This window comes from Panthera leo, chromosome A2, assembly GCF_018350215.1.
Source record: "Panthera leo isolate Ple1 chromosome A2, P.leo_Ple1_pat1.1, whole genome shotgun sequence".
Lineage (NCBI taxonomy): Eukaryota > Metazoa > Chordata > Mammalia > Carnivora > Felidae > Panthera > Panthera leo.
Genome location: NC_056680.1, coordinates 29,783,316 through 29,797,464, shown reverse-complemented (window position 1 = coordinate 29,797,464; position 14,149 = coordinate 29,783,316). Strand labels below are relative to the sequence as shown.

At 43.1% G+C, this 14,149-nt stretch overlaps 1 protein-coding gene across 15 annotated transcripts in view; it reads left to right on the top strand.

Annotated features, from left to right (window-relative positions):
* The window catches only part of CADPS (calcium dependent secretion activator), a 481,138-nt gene that overhangs the window by 430,196 nt on the left and 36,793 nt on the right, over positions 1-14,149 (top strand). For all 15 annotated transcript variants that reach the window (XM_042929883.1, XM_042929885.1, XM_042929886.1 and 12 more), the window contains 2 exons: positions 3,397-3,429; positions 10,540-10,647. In XM_042929883.1, the coding sequence (XP_042785817.1) occupies positions 3,397-3,429; positions 10,540-10,647 (141 nt within the window). The remainder of the gene's footprint in view (positions 1-3,396; positions 3,430-10,539; positions 10,648-14,149) is intronic.

Below are 14,149 nucleotides of genomic sequence, written 5' to 3'. Positions count from 1 at the left end.
TAAAAAAAAATATTTATTTTTGAGAGACAGAGAGACAGAGTGTGAGTGGGGGAGGGGCAGAGAGAGAGGGAGACAGGATCTGAAGCAGGCTCCAGGCTCTGAGCTATCAGCACAGAGCCCAATGCGGGGCTCAGACTCACCAACCGTAAGATCATGACCTGAGCCGAAGTCAAACACTCAACCGACTGAGCCACCCAGGTGCCCCTCGTCAACCTCCTTCTTAAAGTTCAGTGGCCAGAACCAAAAACGATACACCAAAACAATACTCTAAATAATAATAGGATCACAGTTTACTCTGAGCTGTTTTTTGCTATCACTATGGGATGGGAGGGAGATCTACAAGACAAGGTATAAGTCAGCTGTTATCTGATGAAAAACTGAAGGCTGGTGTGTGTAGGAGAGTGGATGGTTTTCATTCATGGCATACAGCTTGCCTTATCTTCCCAAACTGCCTCGAAAGGAATAGAATTTGACTGGTGTCATTCTCTGGATTGAAACTGCATGTTAGTGGTAAATGGAGAGTAGGCGTGTTTAAAGGTTGATCATTTCAGCTGTAGCAAAACTCTTACCAACTGCCAAGCACTGACTCCACAGAGCAAAAGAGGCAGTTTCCAGCTGAGAAGAATGATTTTACCAGCACCTGCCCCAACCACTGATGTTTGAGTCCCTCAGACATTTCTACAATGGGTGAGGAGATCGGGAGTTCCAAAGGGAAAATTGGGAGTTCAGGAGACCACATGTGAGTCCTGCCATCTCTGCCTTCTGGCCTAGATTATGAGCAAATAAATTCTGAGGGTTTTAGTGCTCTGAATTGTAAAATAGAGATGCTTCCTAGCCCTCATTTTGCAGAGTGGCTGAAAGAAGAAACTGTCCATGAATGTGTTTTGCCAAGTGAAAAACATCGCATAAGTGTTAGGTATTGTAGGTGAGGGAGACTTGAAAGAAAGGAAAACCAACTTTTTGCCCAAACTAAATTCTACATCCAGAATGGACAGGAGAAATTTGGTTTTGGGGATCATTTAGTAGAAACATTAATTGTGCAAAATCTGGAAAGCTTTCTTGATACTGCTTTTTTTTAAATGTGTATTTATTCTTGATAGAGAGAAAGAAACAGAGCATGAGTGGGAGAGGGGCAGAGAGAGAGGGAGACATGGAATCCAAAGCAGGCTCCAGGCTCCGAGCTGTCAGCACAGAGCCTCACGCGGGGCTCAAACTCACGAACCACGAGATCATGACCTGAGCCGAAGTCGGATGCTTGACAGACTGAGCTACCCAGGCGCCCCTCCTCATATCCCTCTAATGGCCCCAAATGGCCATTTTCCTTTCACCCAGCAGCCTTTGCAGGAATGAGCTTTCACAATGTTGGCTTTCAGACTGATTGATGCAATGGCTTCTCAATCTGGCCATTCCCTGCTCATTCCTGAACTACCCTGCAGCCATCACTGGTCACTTGTTTTCTCTCCTTCCTTCCTTCTGCGCATTTTCCCTGAGCGCCCTTTCTAAGCCAGGTACCAAGTGAGTCACTAGAGAGACAGCTATGAGCAAAACAAGACATTCTGTGGGAGACAGACATTGCACAAAATTACGGAATTAAAGTTGCAGTCCACACTGCAAAGAAAAATGTAGGGTTTTAAGAGCATCCTTAGCAAGAGAATCTAGGAATTACCTTGGGTGCTGGCACTGATTCCGGGTGTTCAGATGCATTGCCCTCTCAAGAATTAACTCATCGATGTGTGTGGTCAGCCCTTTAAAGTTTCTGAAACACTTTCTCATATGTTTTTTCACTGGGTCAGGCTCTCAACCCCGCAAAGAACACAGAATCATCACCCAGTTCTAGAGACCAAGTCTGTGGTACTTGACATGACTGTCTCAGGGTCAACTAGTTTTGCCACTTTGAGAATTGTCCACTCTTAATCCTGGGCTCTTGCCAACCTACCTTTTTGGTTCGCTGGCTTTTCTCCCTTGGGAGTTGGTATTTTGAAAAGGAGCCTTGAGAAAAGAGCAATTGGGGAAAATGCTCCCCTGGACACTTTACTGGGCGACATGTGGGTAGAAGCTGTGATTCCTGATAGTGGCCTCAGCCAAGTGACAAGAGGAAGCCCTACCTGTGATGTGAAAGACGTCCTGTTTTGTGTGCATCCATCTTTGTAGTTTCCAATAAGACTCAAAACCCTCTCTGACCCCAAACGTAGCCCCCTGGTCTCACCTGTGCCTGGAGGAACAAGAGCCAAGTCAAAAGGAAATAAGTCCCTTAGGCTTTACTCCTCCAACCTCGCCATTCTTGACTTCCCACAGCACGCAGAGCCCCCCCCCCAGATGTGCTTATGAATTGATCACCTTCCCTACCATTCGTTCCATGCCTACTACGTCCCAGAACCTTGTGTACATTGACCTTTAGATCACCCGCTAAAGTAAGTATCTATTAGCATCTCTGCCTTTGGCCGATGTGGTACCTGAGGCTCAGAGAGATGAAGTAATTTGCCGAAGGTCACACAGCTCGTAAGTCGTAGAGCTGGGATTTGAACCCACACCCGACTCCAGATTCCATGCTCTCAGATACTATACCACACTCTCTCCCTGAAAACTGAAAATAAATTCCATAACCACTTCCTGCTCTTCCTGTGTGGGGTTTTTAGTATTTAAAACCAGGAGACACAACGACAGCCTTGGGACGGTCTTTGAGAGGTTCTGGTACTCTCTCAACCCCACCCACAGACACCTGTCACCCTCTGGGTTAAGGATGCCCACCCACCACACTGCATCCTCTTTAAGACTCTTAACTGAAACTCAAGGGTTCCATTAGGACAAACCTGTGGCCACAGGACAAAAAGACCCAAAATACAGGAAGTAACAGCAGCCTTAGTTGCTTTTCTAGACTAGCAAGCCCTCCACTAATCAGTTTCGGTTTAGCTACTTTTCTACTTTTTAAAGGGACAGAGGAGCATGCAAAATTCCCACAACAGCCACAGGATCCTAATCAGTAAATATTTGCTTGCCTTTTCTTTTTTCTTTTCTTTTCCTTTCATCTCTTTTCTTTTCATTTCTTTTCTCTTCTTTCTTGTTCTTTTCTTCCCTTTTTCTTTTTTCTTTCTTTTTCCCTCTCTTTCTTCCTGTCTCCCTTCCTTTCCTTTCCTTTCCTTCCTTTCCCCTCCCTTTTGCCTACCTTTCTTCCCTCTTTTCTCTCTCCCTCTCTCTTTTCTCTCTTTCTCTCCAAAGCGGTAGCTACCGCTTGGGAAAGAGAATAGACATCACATTTTTTTTTTTAGTACCTTTCTGTGTTTCCTGGTCAGCTACGTGTGCCAGTGTATTGTATTCACTGATGGTGACACAGCACTGAGCTGTGGACAATGAAGCATAAACACCAGCCTCACTTCTGCCCTCTTCTTTCCTCCTTAGGTGAAGGCAGCTTCCAAATATGTGGATGTACCTGTGAGTATTCGAAAATTGCTTTTGTGTGTGTGTGTGTGTGTGTGTGTGTGTGTGCGCGCGCGCGTGTGTATGTGTTTGCTTTCATGAGAAATTTAATGATGCTGTTTTCATTAGTTGCTACTAAATTGCATATTTCTGACTTGAATCACCAGAAAGAAGCCAAGAGTATTTCATGGTAAAACTTTCGTTTTAGATGAAAAGAGGTTATTGTTTCTTTCATCCAGAAGAGAGATCCTGTTTGAGAGTAAACCCAGTGGCCTTTCATTTCATTTTCCTGTGTTTCTCTGGTACAGTTCATTCTCTATTGGCCTACTCCCCTCCCCTCCTGTATGCACACCTTGGGAGTCTCCGTGAGCTAGAAATTTGCACAAGGGTGCCAGTATTTTTTTTTAAACAAATAAATTCTGAATTTGTTCATTTTGGGGTCAATTCTGCAATTGTTTTAAGGAAATCTTACAGAACTGCTTATAATTAGTGCAGACCTCATTAATGAAGAGAGCTCTCAAAGTTCACAGATAAAGCACTTGTGGTTGCCCAAAATTTACATTTAAATTGAGGTTAAGTACTACACATGAATGCTGGAGTGTGGGATTACCTGTGATAAGTCAGGATACATTTATCGACAGACTTTGCCCTGCCTATTAGCAAAATAAAATTGGAGAGATTTAAATATATTCCAATAAAGGGGAAAAGAAAATGATTCTGTTTCTCCATTTCTAACAAAAGAGGTGTGAGTCTATTATAAAATATTAAATTTAGAGAGCTTATCTCAACAGCCACCAAGGGTCTTGTACTGAACGTTTCTCATTCTGAACGTGGTTAAGTGCCCTCCTTGTTCAAATACTTATTTGTTAAAATTTGTTTTTTTCTAAAAGGATTTATATTAACATTTAAATTCATTTCCCCAGGAAGCTAAGTGTGTAATCGTTTATTGGCTTATTTCGCAAAGGATGGCAAAATGGAAAATTGGAGTGAATCTAGCATTAGCATACATTTTGTTTGTTTAATGAGAGAATGTACAATCAATAATTATGCTTTGAATTTATATAATACTTCTCATCGAGGGACCTCAGACTCCTTCACGTAGAGAGTCTTTATAATGGAGAAGAGAAAAAGCTCACACACAACCGCAGCCAGGAGAGGCGTTAAGTAATTTATTTTTCCAAGCCCCAAAGTATAAACTTTCAGTTCACAGGGAGCGAACTACTCAAATTCTCTGGGCCTATTTCTCCACCCTTAAAAGAGAGGTAATAATACCCAAGTCACAGGTTTGCTGTGCAGATTAAATGACACACATGTATGGAACTCTCAGCACTATACCTGGCACTCCCTAGACATTTCAGCAGCAGGAGCAGAGCCCCTGGGCAGGCGGATAAGGGGGTGCTCGCACTGTATTGCACAGGGGAGCAGGGAGAGAGGATGAATTTGCTGACAGCAGTCCTGACCTGCACGGGTCTGCAACCCTAATAGAAATTGAAATTCTAGGCACCCAGCCTGAAGATCTGGTGTCTGTAGGCCTACAAGTCAAGGGGCGATCTCCCCAGCGAGGTTTAAACAGGTGCCCAGCAGGCAAGCTCCAAATACCCAGAGAAACTTGACCTGGCAATCATCGCTATCACTGGAAGTTATTGGGGAGGTCAAATTATTTTGGGGAGGGGGTCCAAAAAGTCAAACATCAGTGATTTCATGTGGTTTCCACCTAATTCCTACAGACCAGGTTTAGATTTATTGTAAAACTAAGGGGGGGGGGGGGAAGGGCTCTACATCTACACGAAAGGGAACAAAAGTGAATTAGCAGAATTTGCACCCTCTAGGGAGACAGAAGAAAATGATGCAACGTGTTCCAAACTGTGGTACATTTGCCACTGCTGATACATAATATAATAATAATTGCAATTGCAGCCAAGCCTCATAAAGCATTCCCTGTGTGCTAAGCACTGTTCTAAGGTAAGCACTTCAAATGTTTAAAGATGAGGAAACTGAGGCGCAGAGATGGTAATTTGCTCAGGGTCCCACCGCTGGTAAGTGGCAGAGCTGAGATTTAAACCAGTCCCCTTAAACACTATGCCATCTGCAAGATGATTTTAGTTCGTGCATAGACTGACATCTTTATTGGGATAATTGAGTAATTATTTAAGGAATATTAGAAAAAAATGTGGTTAGCACATCAAACCCATGATTTCACCAATTGTTATGGCTCAGGACAAAGATACCCTTTAAAATCAAGTTGATTAACATCTATTTTTATAGCACATAATATCATAGCAAGAATATTGTGTTTTAGTAAATAAACAATGTTATGGAAAATAATAGCACAGGATACACAGGCGTACTGTCTGTGCATGTTTACATGTGGTAAATTACAGTAATCGTGTGCTTTTCCAAACAACCCTATGAGAGGGGAATGGGATCACCCTCCTTCACAGGTGAGGAAAGTGAGGCACAGGGAGGTTAAGAGCAAGTCCAGCATCACCTGCTAGTAAATCAGGGTATGAGGGTTTAAGTGCCAGCAGTTTGACCCCGGAAAGCCTGCTAGCCCTGCCTTCCAGGAGTCCGTTGTGTGCATGTTTTTCCAACTCTGCCTTCAGTCGGGGCACGTGGGTAGCTTGAACTCAGCCAAGGAGGGAATAGTTACACCGTGGAGATTGGCAGGCGTAACCAGTCAAGGTTTCCTGTTTGTTCTGTTGTTTCTGTCTTCTGTTTTGAAGAGCCAGTGTCCTGACACACCGGGGACGATCACCTATTAAATCACGTGTCCTCACCCCAGAATGTGCAGCGTTAATACTTGGCAGTGTTTGGGGAGGGGGGTTGTCTTTTGTTTTTTTTAAGTAGAGATTTCAGGCCCCTTGTGTCCAGAGATTCTGCTTCAATAGTTCGAGGGGAGGGGGGGGGGAGGAGTGTGGAGCCTGGAAATCTCTTTCCAAAGAGCTGATCTGGGAGAGTGCAGGTTTGGGAACCAGTGGGCTAAACCCATGAGTCTGGACCTTGGCTACATATTGGAAACACCTGGGGGGCCCTTACGAGCATTAGCGCCAGGTTGCTTGCCAAATTAAAACAATTTCTGGAGTGAGGGGTCTTGGTGATAGTATTGCCCAAAGCTCCCCAGATCCTTCTCATTTGCAGCCAGGGTTAAGAACTCTGGGTGAAATCATCTTCCGAGGTGTTTCTGGCTCTGAAGTCTCCGAGTTCATCTGTGTTGCCCTGTGAGGTTTTTGGCACATGGTTTATTGGTTTAGTTCCTTGTAGGGACTAGTAGTTAGTTGCATTAGAGATTTGTCTCTTAATCATCCGCACTAATGGAGAGAAGTGCTGTTACCAGTCGTTCAAAACATTGTGTAATCCCCAAAGCATATCTCTTTGTCTTAGATGTAGTATTTGACCCTTCCGAATATACATGACAGATTTGCATTTCTTTAAAAAAATTTTTTTTTAACATTTATTTATTTTTGAGACAGAGAGACAGAGCATGAACAGGGGAGGGGCAGAGAGAGAGGGAGACACAGAATCTGAAATAGGCCCTGGGCTCTGAGCTGTCAGCACAGAGCCCAACGCGGGGCTCGAACTCACGGACCGTGAGATCATGACCTGAGCCGAAGTCGGACGCTTAACCGACCAAGCCACCCAGGCGCCTCCAGATTTGCATTTCTAATTAGGGCTTGCTTAAGTTACTGAAAATTTGAATTTGTTTTCAAGCTCAGAAGTACCTGGTAGGGGCAAGCTATGATTAAAATGTCCTATTTTTCCTAAGCCACAGAGTGGCTTCTTCACAAATGATACCTTCCACAGGTGGAGGGAGTCAACTATACGGAGATTATTTGTTTGTTTCATACGTTTGCTAAAATCTCCATCCTCGGCCTGTCCAAGCCATATTTGAAATAAACAATGTACGATACTAAACACCATCATCTGAAGCTTTCCCCACTGTGTTTAGAAAGCAATATGGTATAGGGGCGCCTGGGTGGCTCAGTCAAGCGGCCTCATGGTTTGTGGGTTTGAGCCCCTCATCCGGCCCTGTGCTGACAGCTCAGAGCCAGGAGCCTGCTTCGGATTCTGTGTCTCCCTCTCTCTCTGCCCCTCCCCACACTCATGCTGTGTCTCTGTCTCTCAAAGGTGAATAAATGTTAAAAAAAAAAAAAAAAGAAAAGAAAGAAAGAAAGGAAGGGAAAGCAATATGGTATAAAGCCTCATTTATCTAATAGCATCAGTCATTTAGCCAAGAATATTTTCCATGTACAACTGCAAGTTAGCTTATCTGTGAACAGTCTTTCTTTTAACCATTTTGGTTGGAAATCTACCTAGACTTCATTACACATCCTTCTCTGCCTGTGTAAACAGAAAACTGTACTTCAACCCTCCCTCAATGACAAAGGATCACCACTGTGACTGTCTTTCCCCCATAGCCACGTAGTGACCTGCTACCCACAGGGCCTCCAGAGGTATAGAGGCGGCTTACCTCTGCCCTTGATAGTCCCAGACCCCAGTGGTTGCTGGGTCTACCTGTCTGGTGCTGCCGTTTGCTAAGGGCATCAGGAAAAGTGACAGCACTTTGTTATCAGCCCACCCGTTTCAAACAGTTGCCCCTTCCTGGTCCACTGAAGGAAGGGAGACAAACTTGTTGGCTTTGGATGTAAAGCTGGTGAGAAAGGAAGAAGGTGGTGAGTGGAGGCCTGGGGACTCTATCATAAGGAAACTGTATACATTGGCACACAGAGACTGTATCGTCTTTATTTTGATGTTGGTTTCTCTCAAGCCCCGTTTTTTTTCTTGGTTCCAAAGTAGATTCCAAAGGTAGGTAAGGCTATGAAGTGATACAATATTGTGGGGCAGGGTGGGGGAACAGAATCATAGTGGCTCATGTTTGTATATCAATTTATGGCTTTTATGGTATCTTGACCTACATTATTTTATAACAACCCTTGAAGGTAAGTAGGAGAGCTATTATTAATCCCATTTTACAGATGGTGTAACTAAGACCCAGAGAAATTTAAATGATGTTCACAAGTTCCAGTTGGTGGGGGAATATAATAAAAATCCAGGTAGTGTGACTAGAGAGCTCAAAAAAAAAAAAAAAAAAAAAAAAAAGATGTGGGGAAGGGGCTTATTCATTCACGGGTTTGTTCATTCAGCATATATTTACTGAGCACCTACTCTGTGCCAGGCATCATTCTGTGTGCTGAGGATACAATAGAAAATAGATCAAATAAACCCCTATATTTGTGGAGTTATGTTCTAGTGAGAGCAAACAAGCAGATATATAGTAAATGTCAGCTACTGGTACACGTGATGAAGAAAAAGAAGGGTCAAAAGGTAGAGAACCATGCATGGAGCTTTTTAACTACCTAGGTAAGATAAACCACCCTGATTTTTTTTTTTTTTTGGTCAAAGTTTTTAAAACTTAAATGAAACGCCCTTTGACGACAGCAAATTTTGTGGAAAGAGAAGGAGTGGGTGAAAATAACCATTCTTATAGGTTACTAACGTTGCCGGTTACTAACAGGGCTGCTGAATTGAGCTTTGAATCTTAGCTCTAAGGTGGCTGCATGAGTCCAGGAAAAGGCCATATCTGCCTCCAGGATCACCAGGGAAGAAATGGAAACAATACTAATAAGTTTCTCAAGTCCCCCAAGTGGGGGGGGGGGGGGTCCCCATCCCTACTGAGAATGCCCTTTGATGTGCGGCTGCCAAAGGGAGAGAAGGAGCCTAGCGAGGTGCCAGTTTAGAACTGATATGTATCACTTACATCTCATTGGAGAACCTCTATTGTTTCATATCATAAAACTGCAACAATTATAGGACCATCATGGAACCTGCTCAATCCATTCACTGAAAATTGCTTGAAAGTGTAACAGTTGACTACTGTGGCTTTGGATTGTCCTCATTGTTTTTCAAATTAATACCTTGTCATTGTTCCAGCAGGTGTTAAGAAATGTTACTAGCATCCCAGGGGCCAAGCATTGGCCCTTTCCTTGATAATTGTTTGCTTTGTATCATGAAAAAAAAAAAAATACAGTCCTACTGTTTCCAAACCTTCCTCATTTTCACCCTGGAAATTACACAGAAGTGTTAACTAACTTCAATTTGCAGTGGCTGACAGTCCCGTCTTGTAGAGAAATGATACTTTGTGATCTAAGGTAAATCACAGTAATGAAAACTAATCTTGTTTAGTTATTAGCAAACATACATGTCTACTGTGGAAATTTAAGCGGTTTGTTGCAGCTCTCCTGATGACCCATATTACATTGTTTTAATAGGTTTCTTTGGACGTATCTTTGATTGCGACATCTCAAGCAGTGTGCACCCCGAGCCTCTCTTTTTTTTTATTATTAGTATTTTCTCACAATAAATTATTTCTTAACTCTGGATGAACCACCTGCTTACCTTTCCAGAAAATCTAATTTATTTAAAAATCACATCCTTCGTCCTCCTCCTCAATTCCCGCTTTTTAAAATTTGGGGGCCATAAGGCTGCGCTGGGAAGCAAAGACAGATAAGAGGTTGAATGTCTCCTCTGAGTAAACTGATTAGGAAATATTCACTACATACTCAGGTTAAAGTGTTCCTCCCCACCCACCCACCCACCCAAAAAAAAATGTGGCTTCAGTAGGAGGAGATGTACGCTAAAATATAATTTCTTTACTTAGCATTTTCTCCATTTTTTAAAGAAGAAAAAAAGATCGAGGAAGGCTGTCACCTTTCCAATGTTATATTAAGGACAGACAGTGGAAGACAGAGTCTGTTTGGGTATTCTTAAATGGGGATTTCAATCCAAAGAAAAGCCAGAGGATGTCTCTGGGTTATCCAGTGATGATTTATCTGTTATAGTATCTATAGCAGAAAAAGAAATTAATAGCTTAAAAAATAACTGTAAAACCGTGTAATCCCAGCTCCCTTTCTTAGCCAGGTTTGATTCCTGGAAAGAGCAGGAGGCTCAAATATCAGTTCTTAGCAGTCCAGGCTGTGGATAGCTCTACAGTATATTATGAATAGCTTCAAATTCCAGCACAGGCAGTGTGGGGTGGGGTAGGGTGGGGTGGGGAGACTGAAATGCATGAGTCACCGAGGAAGTCACTGTCTGAAAATTCCATTTTCATGTTTTCCTGTTTCTTTGCAGAAACCCGGGATGGACGTGGCCGACGCCTATGTGACTTTCGTCCGTCACTCTCAGGATGTCCTCCGTGATAAGGTCAATGAGGAGATGTATATAGAAAGGTTATTTGATGTAAGTAAATGCCTTCTCCTCCTTGAAGACCAAGGAGGAGACCCTCCAAAATGTGACAAAATAAGAGACAGGAGGATAAGTCACATTTTGAGAAAATGGATTGGTCCTGATTCGAGCAGTGTCTTTTCCTTTCCCTCTGCCTTAGGCTCTTATCTGTCGTGTGTCTGTTCCGAACCCACTCTGGCGTGGCCGTGTCTCAGTCCCAATCTGTGTGATACGTAGGACGACGCACAGCCTCTCTCAGCAAGCAGCCTCGTTTCTGCACGAAGCTTGTGAGGCAGCTTTTCTGTAACTGGCAGAGACCTTTCTTGGTCATGGTCCTCCTCGCAATCTGGCCTTGCTTTAGGGATGTGTTGTCGTCGGGGAGGCTGACACCGGCTCCCTCTCCTGGGGGTGGTGCCTCCCTGACCCCAGCCGTGGCTTGCAGATGTACAGTACGGTGCATTGTTACCCTTCCAAGAGAGCTCCGTTTCTGGAAGCCTGGAAATGCTTCGTTAGCCCTGGCTTTGGGCAAACTCTTGTGCTAGACTTGTTCAGCCAGTGCGGTTTTAAACCGGGGCGCCCCCTGCCCACCCACCCACTTGAAAACTCGGGAGAAGAAGCGACTATACAAAGAGCAGGTATATCAGGCTGCCCGACCCAGACCGAACTGGAGAAAATGCAGATTTCTGAGGATTAATAGCTATCAAGCAGTCTTATTTCCATTGTGACTACATCTGCACTTCCAAAGCAAGCCACTGAGGCAAAAAGAAGGGGGGGAGAAAAAAGGAATCTGCTTTGGTCTCAAACTGCCTGCCTCTTTCAGGCCAAAGCAGATGGGGCTGCCTAATTTAGCCAGATATTTTGTTTGCTTCAAGTTTCCACTGAATTTGCCAGTGTAGACCCGGCCAGAGTGCATGGAAGCTGACGTACTTGTCTCCGTGTGGCTCTAATTGTGCAGCCTACTTCTGTCTCGTGAAGCGTGAGCTCCTTCTGTCCAGGTTTTCGTATATTTTTAGTGCCAGCCCGAACATTAATGTTTTGGTCTACTATGGAATCCGTGTTTCTATATTTTTTCTGTGATTGTGTTCAGCAATTTACATTGAGTTTGTGCGTGTGTGTGCGCGCGTGTTTTTGTTCCATAGCTAAGTGAGCTCATTGTTGGCAGTGCTCAGGATTCTCCAGCTTCTGACTTTTATATGCTTTGTCTTCCAGCTCATTTGCTTTCCTCGTGTGTTGAAAAGGCTCCTTCCTTTTTTTCTTTTCCAATCATCCCCTCTCTGTGCTCAATATCGCTCTTTCCTCTGCATCACCTTTCCTCGAGAAAACCTTTCTTACTTTTTAATTCCCACCCGTCCTCTCTCTCGGATTAAAATGGAACTTATCTCTCATGTCAAATGTTTTATCACATTATATCAAGTGGCATGAATTAGAATCAAATAATCTTCCTGTGTACATCTTCTAGCATGACCCACATCCACTGAGAATGCCTCATACATACATAAAACTCACCAGCGGGTTCTCTCCCTTCTCTGCATGTGTGCCTTTACGAAAGTACTGAGCCTAGAATGCCCAGGGCACAATCACCCATCCAATAGGCATTGAAAACAGAGACAGGCAGCAGCCTCAGATGGCAGTTAGGAGTGCGGACAGTCTGCCCATCTCCACCGAATTAAATTCCAAACCGCAAATTTTCAAGAAGCCTGTGGATTGTTCTTTTCAATGCCTAGGTTGCCTTTTTTGTTTTGTTTTGTTTTCCTTTGATCAGTATCTTCTGATTCTCAGTTTTGTGTGGCCCTCGCGTGCGTGTGCGTGTGCGTTCCTGTGCGAGCGTGTGTGCGAATAACCTTGTGCTCTCTAACACTTTAAAACATCTCGTACTGAATTTGATGTTTGATCTGCAGCTTAGCCTGTCGCTTCCTCACAGATAAGCCACCTCTTCTCTTTTTTTTTTTTTTATTAAAATGACAAGGGGCACAAAAAATTTTAAGGTAGCCTTGTTGAAGGCAACAAGACAAATTGTCCCTTTCTGTGGCTTTTTTTTTTTTTTTTTAAGGAAAGTGCAACTGAATTGTTATTCGAAAATAAGAGTGGAGCCTTGGCTAACACAGATGGTAAAGCTAGACTTGTCCGGCCATTGTAGAACACAGTCAAATTCAAGCCCTCTGGCTTTTAGTGTGAATTAATAATGAAAAGACACATTTACTGAGAATATGCTGCTCAGAAAGTAAATTATGCTTAGGGTCATTCAAAAACTCGCAAGTATTTCTAGCCCCTTGTCGAATTACACTGACCGGTGTAAGACAGCCTCCTTAATTCTGTGAGAATCCTCACAATTTAGTCTCATAGTGTGCTAATCGTGTTTCCTGAGGGAGTCTTAGTTTCACTCCCCAGAGTACCTGATTTTTTTTTTTTTTCCAGAGTACCTGATTTTAAAGACTTCACCATTACAATCATTCGCTGAACCCCACTCCCACCCCTGTGGGAAAAAAATTTTTTTTTCAATAGCTTATTTGGAGCTAATAAATCTCTTGCCTTTTACTTTCTTACTTTCCAAATAACCTGCTCCCCTAATTTACAGAATATCGGTGCTAAGCAACCTAACTGATGTAGTGCAAAAAAAGTTATTGAATCTGTCATGGATTTAAAACAGTTGTCATTTGAAAAACCCAGAGCTTCTCAAAAAGCTTCATTACCATGCAGTCTCGGTAATTTAATTCAGTACTTACTGTTTTTCTATAATCTAGCAGCAAAACATCAGATTACCAACATGTTTGATTATTTTCGGCTTCTGTTTCCTCAAGCATGGTGTTTATGTCTTTGCATATACGCTCTGCAAGGCTCTCGTGTCCACTGAGCTAAACAAGGGGAAGCAAATGTTAAGGCAGAAGGTCTCTGAAACCGACCACCCTCAATTTCTTGCCACAGTGAACTTGTTCTTTAAACTCTGTTCCTTACTGATGGTGGTCCTGGGGCAGGTTTCTAAACAATTGGCAGAAATCTATGGAGAAAAACTTGTTGATCTGAGAGGTTGCTCTTTCAAATTGTTGCATTTTGATAAATGGCAGAAATGAATAATAGAAAATTAGCATTTTGAACGAGGAAAAAAATATAGATCTCCGAGATTGTTTGCTGTTTGGGGGTTGTTGATTCTGACTGTGGTGTCATTCTCTGGTTTTTAGTTCCTGCTGGCATCTGTCATTCAGAGGCATGTCTCAGAGCTCCTGTTGTGCTTTCAGCTGTGTTTCAAAGTCTCAGTTTTATTTACCTGAAAAGTCCTTTAAGTTCTTGCTATTTAGTTTTGTGACGCGGTTTTTTTGTTGTTGTTTTGATTTTTTGGTTTTGCCTTTATGAATGTGCCTTGTAGAAAAGGCTGGATGGCATTAGTGTGTGTTTGCATCTGAGAATATTTGGACTAATAGTGGGTCATTTAATGAGTGCATCTTCCGTTTTAACCGGGCTCCCTCTGATCTAGCTTTCTCTCTGCCTTGTCATTGTACTTTTGGCTGGAATTGGGTGCTTG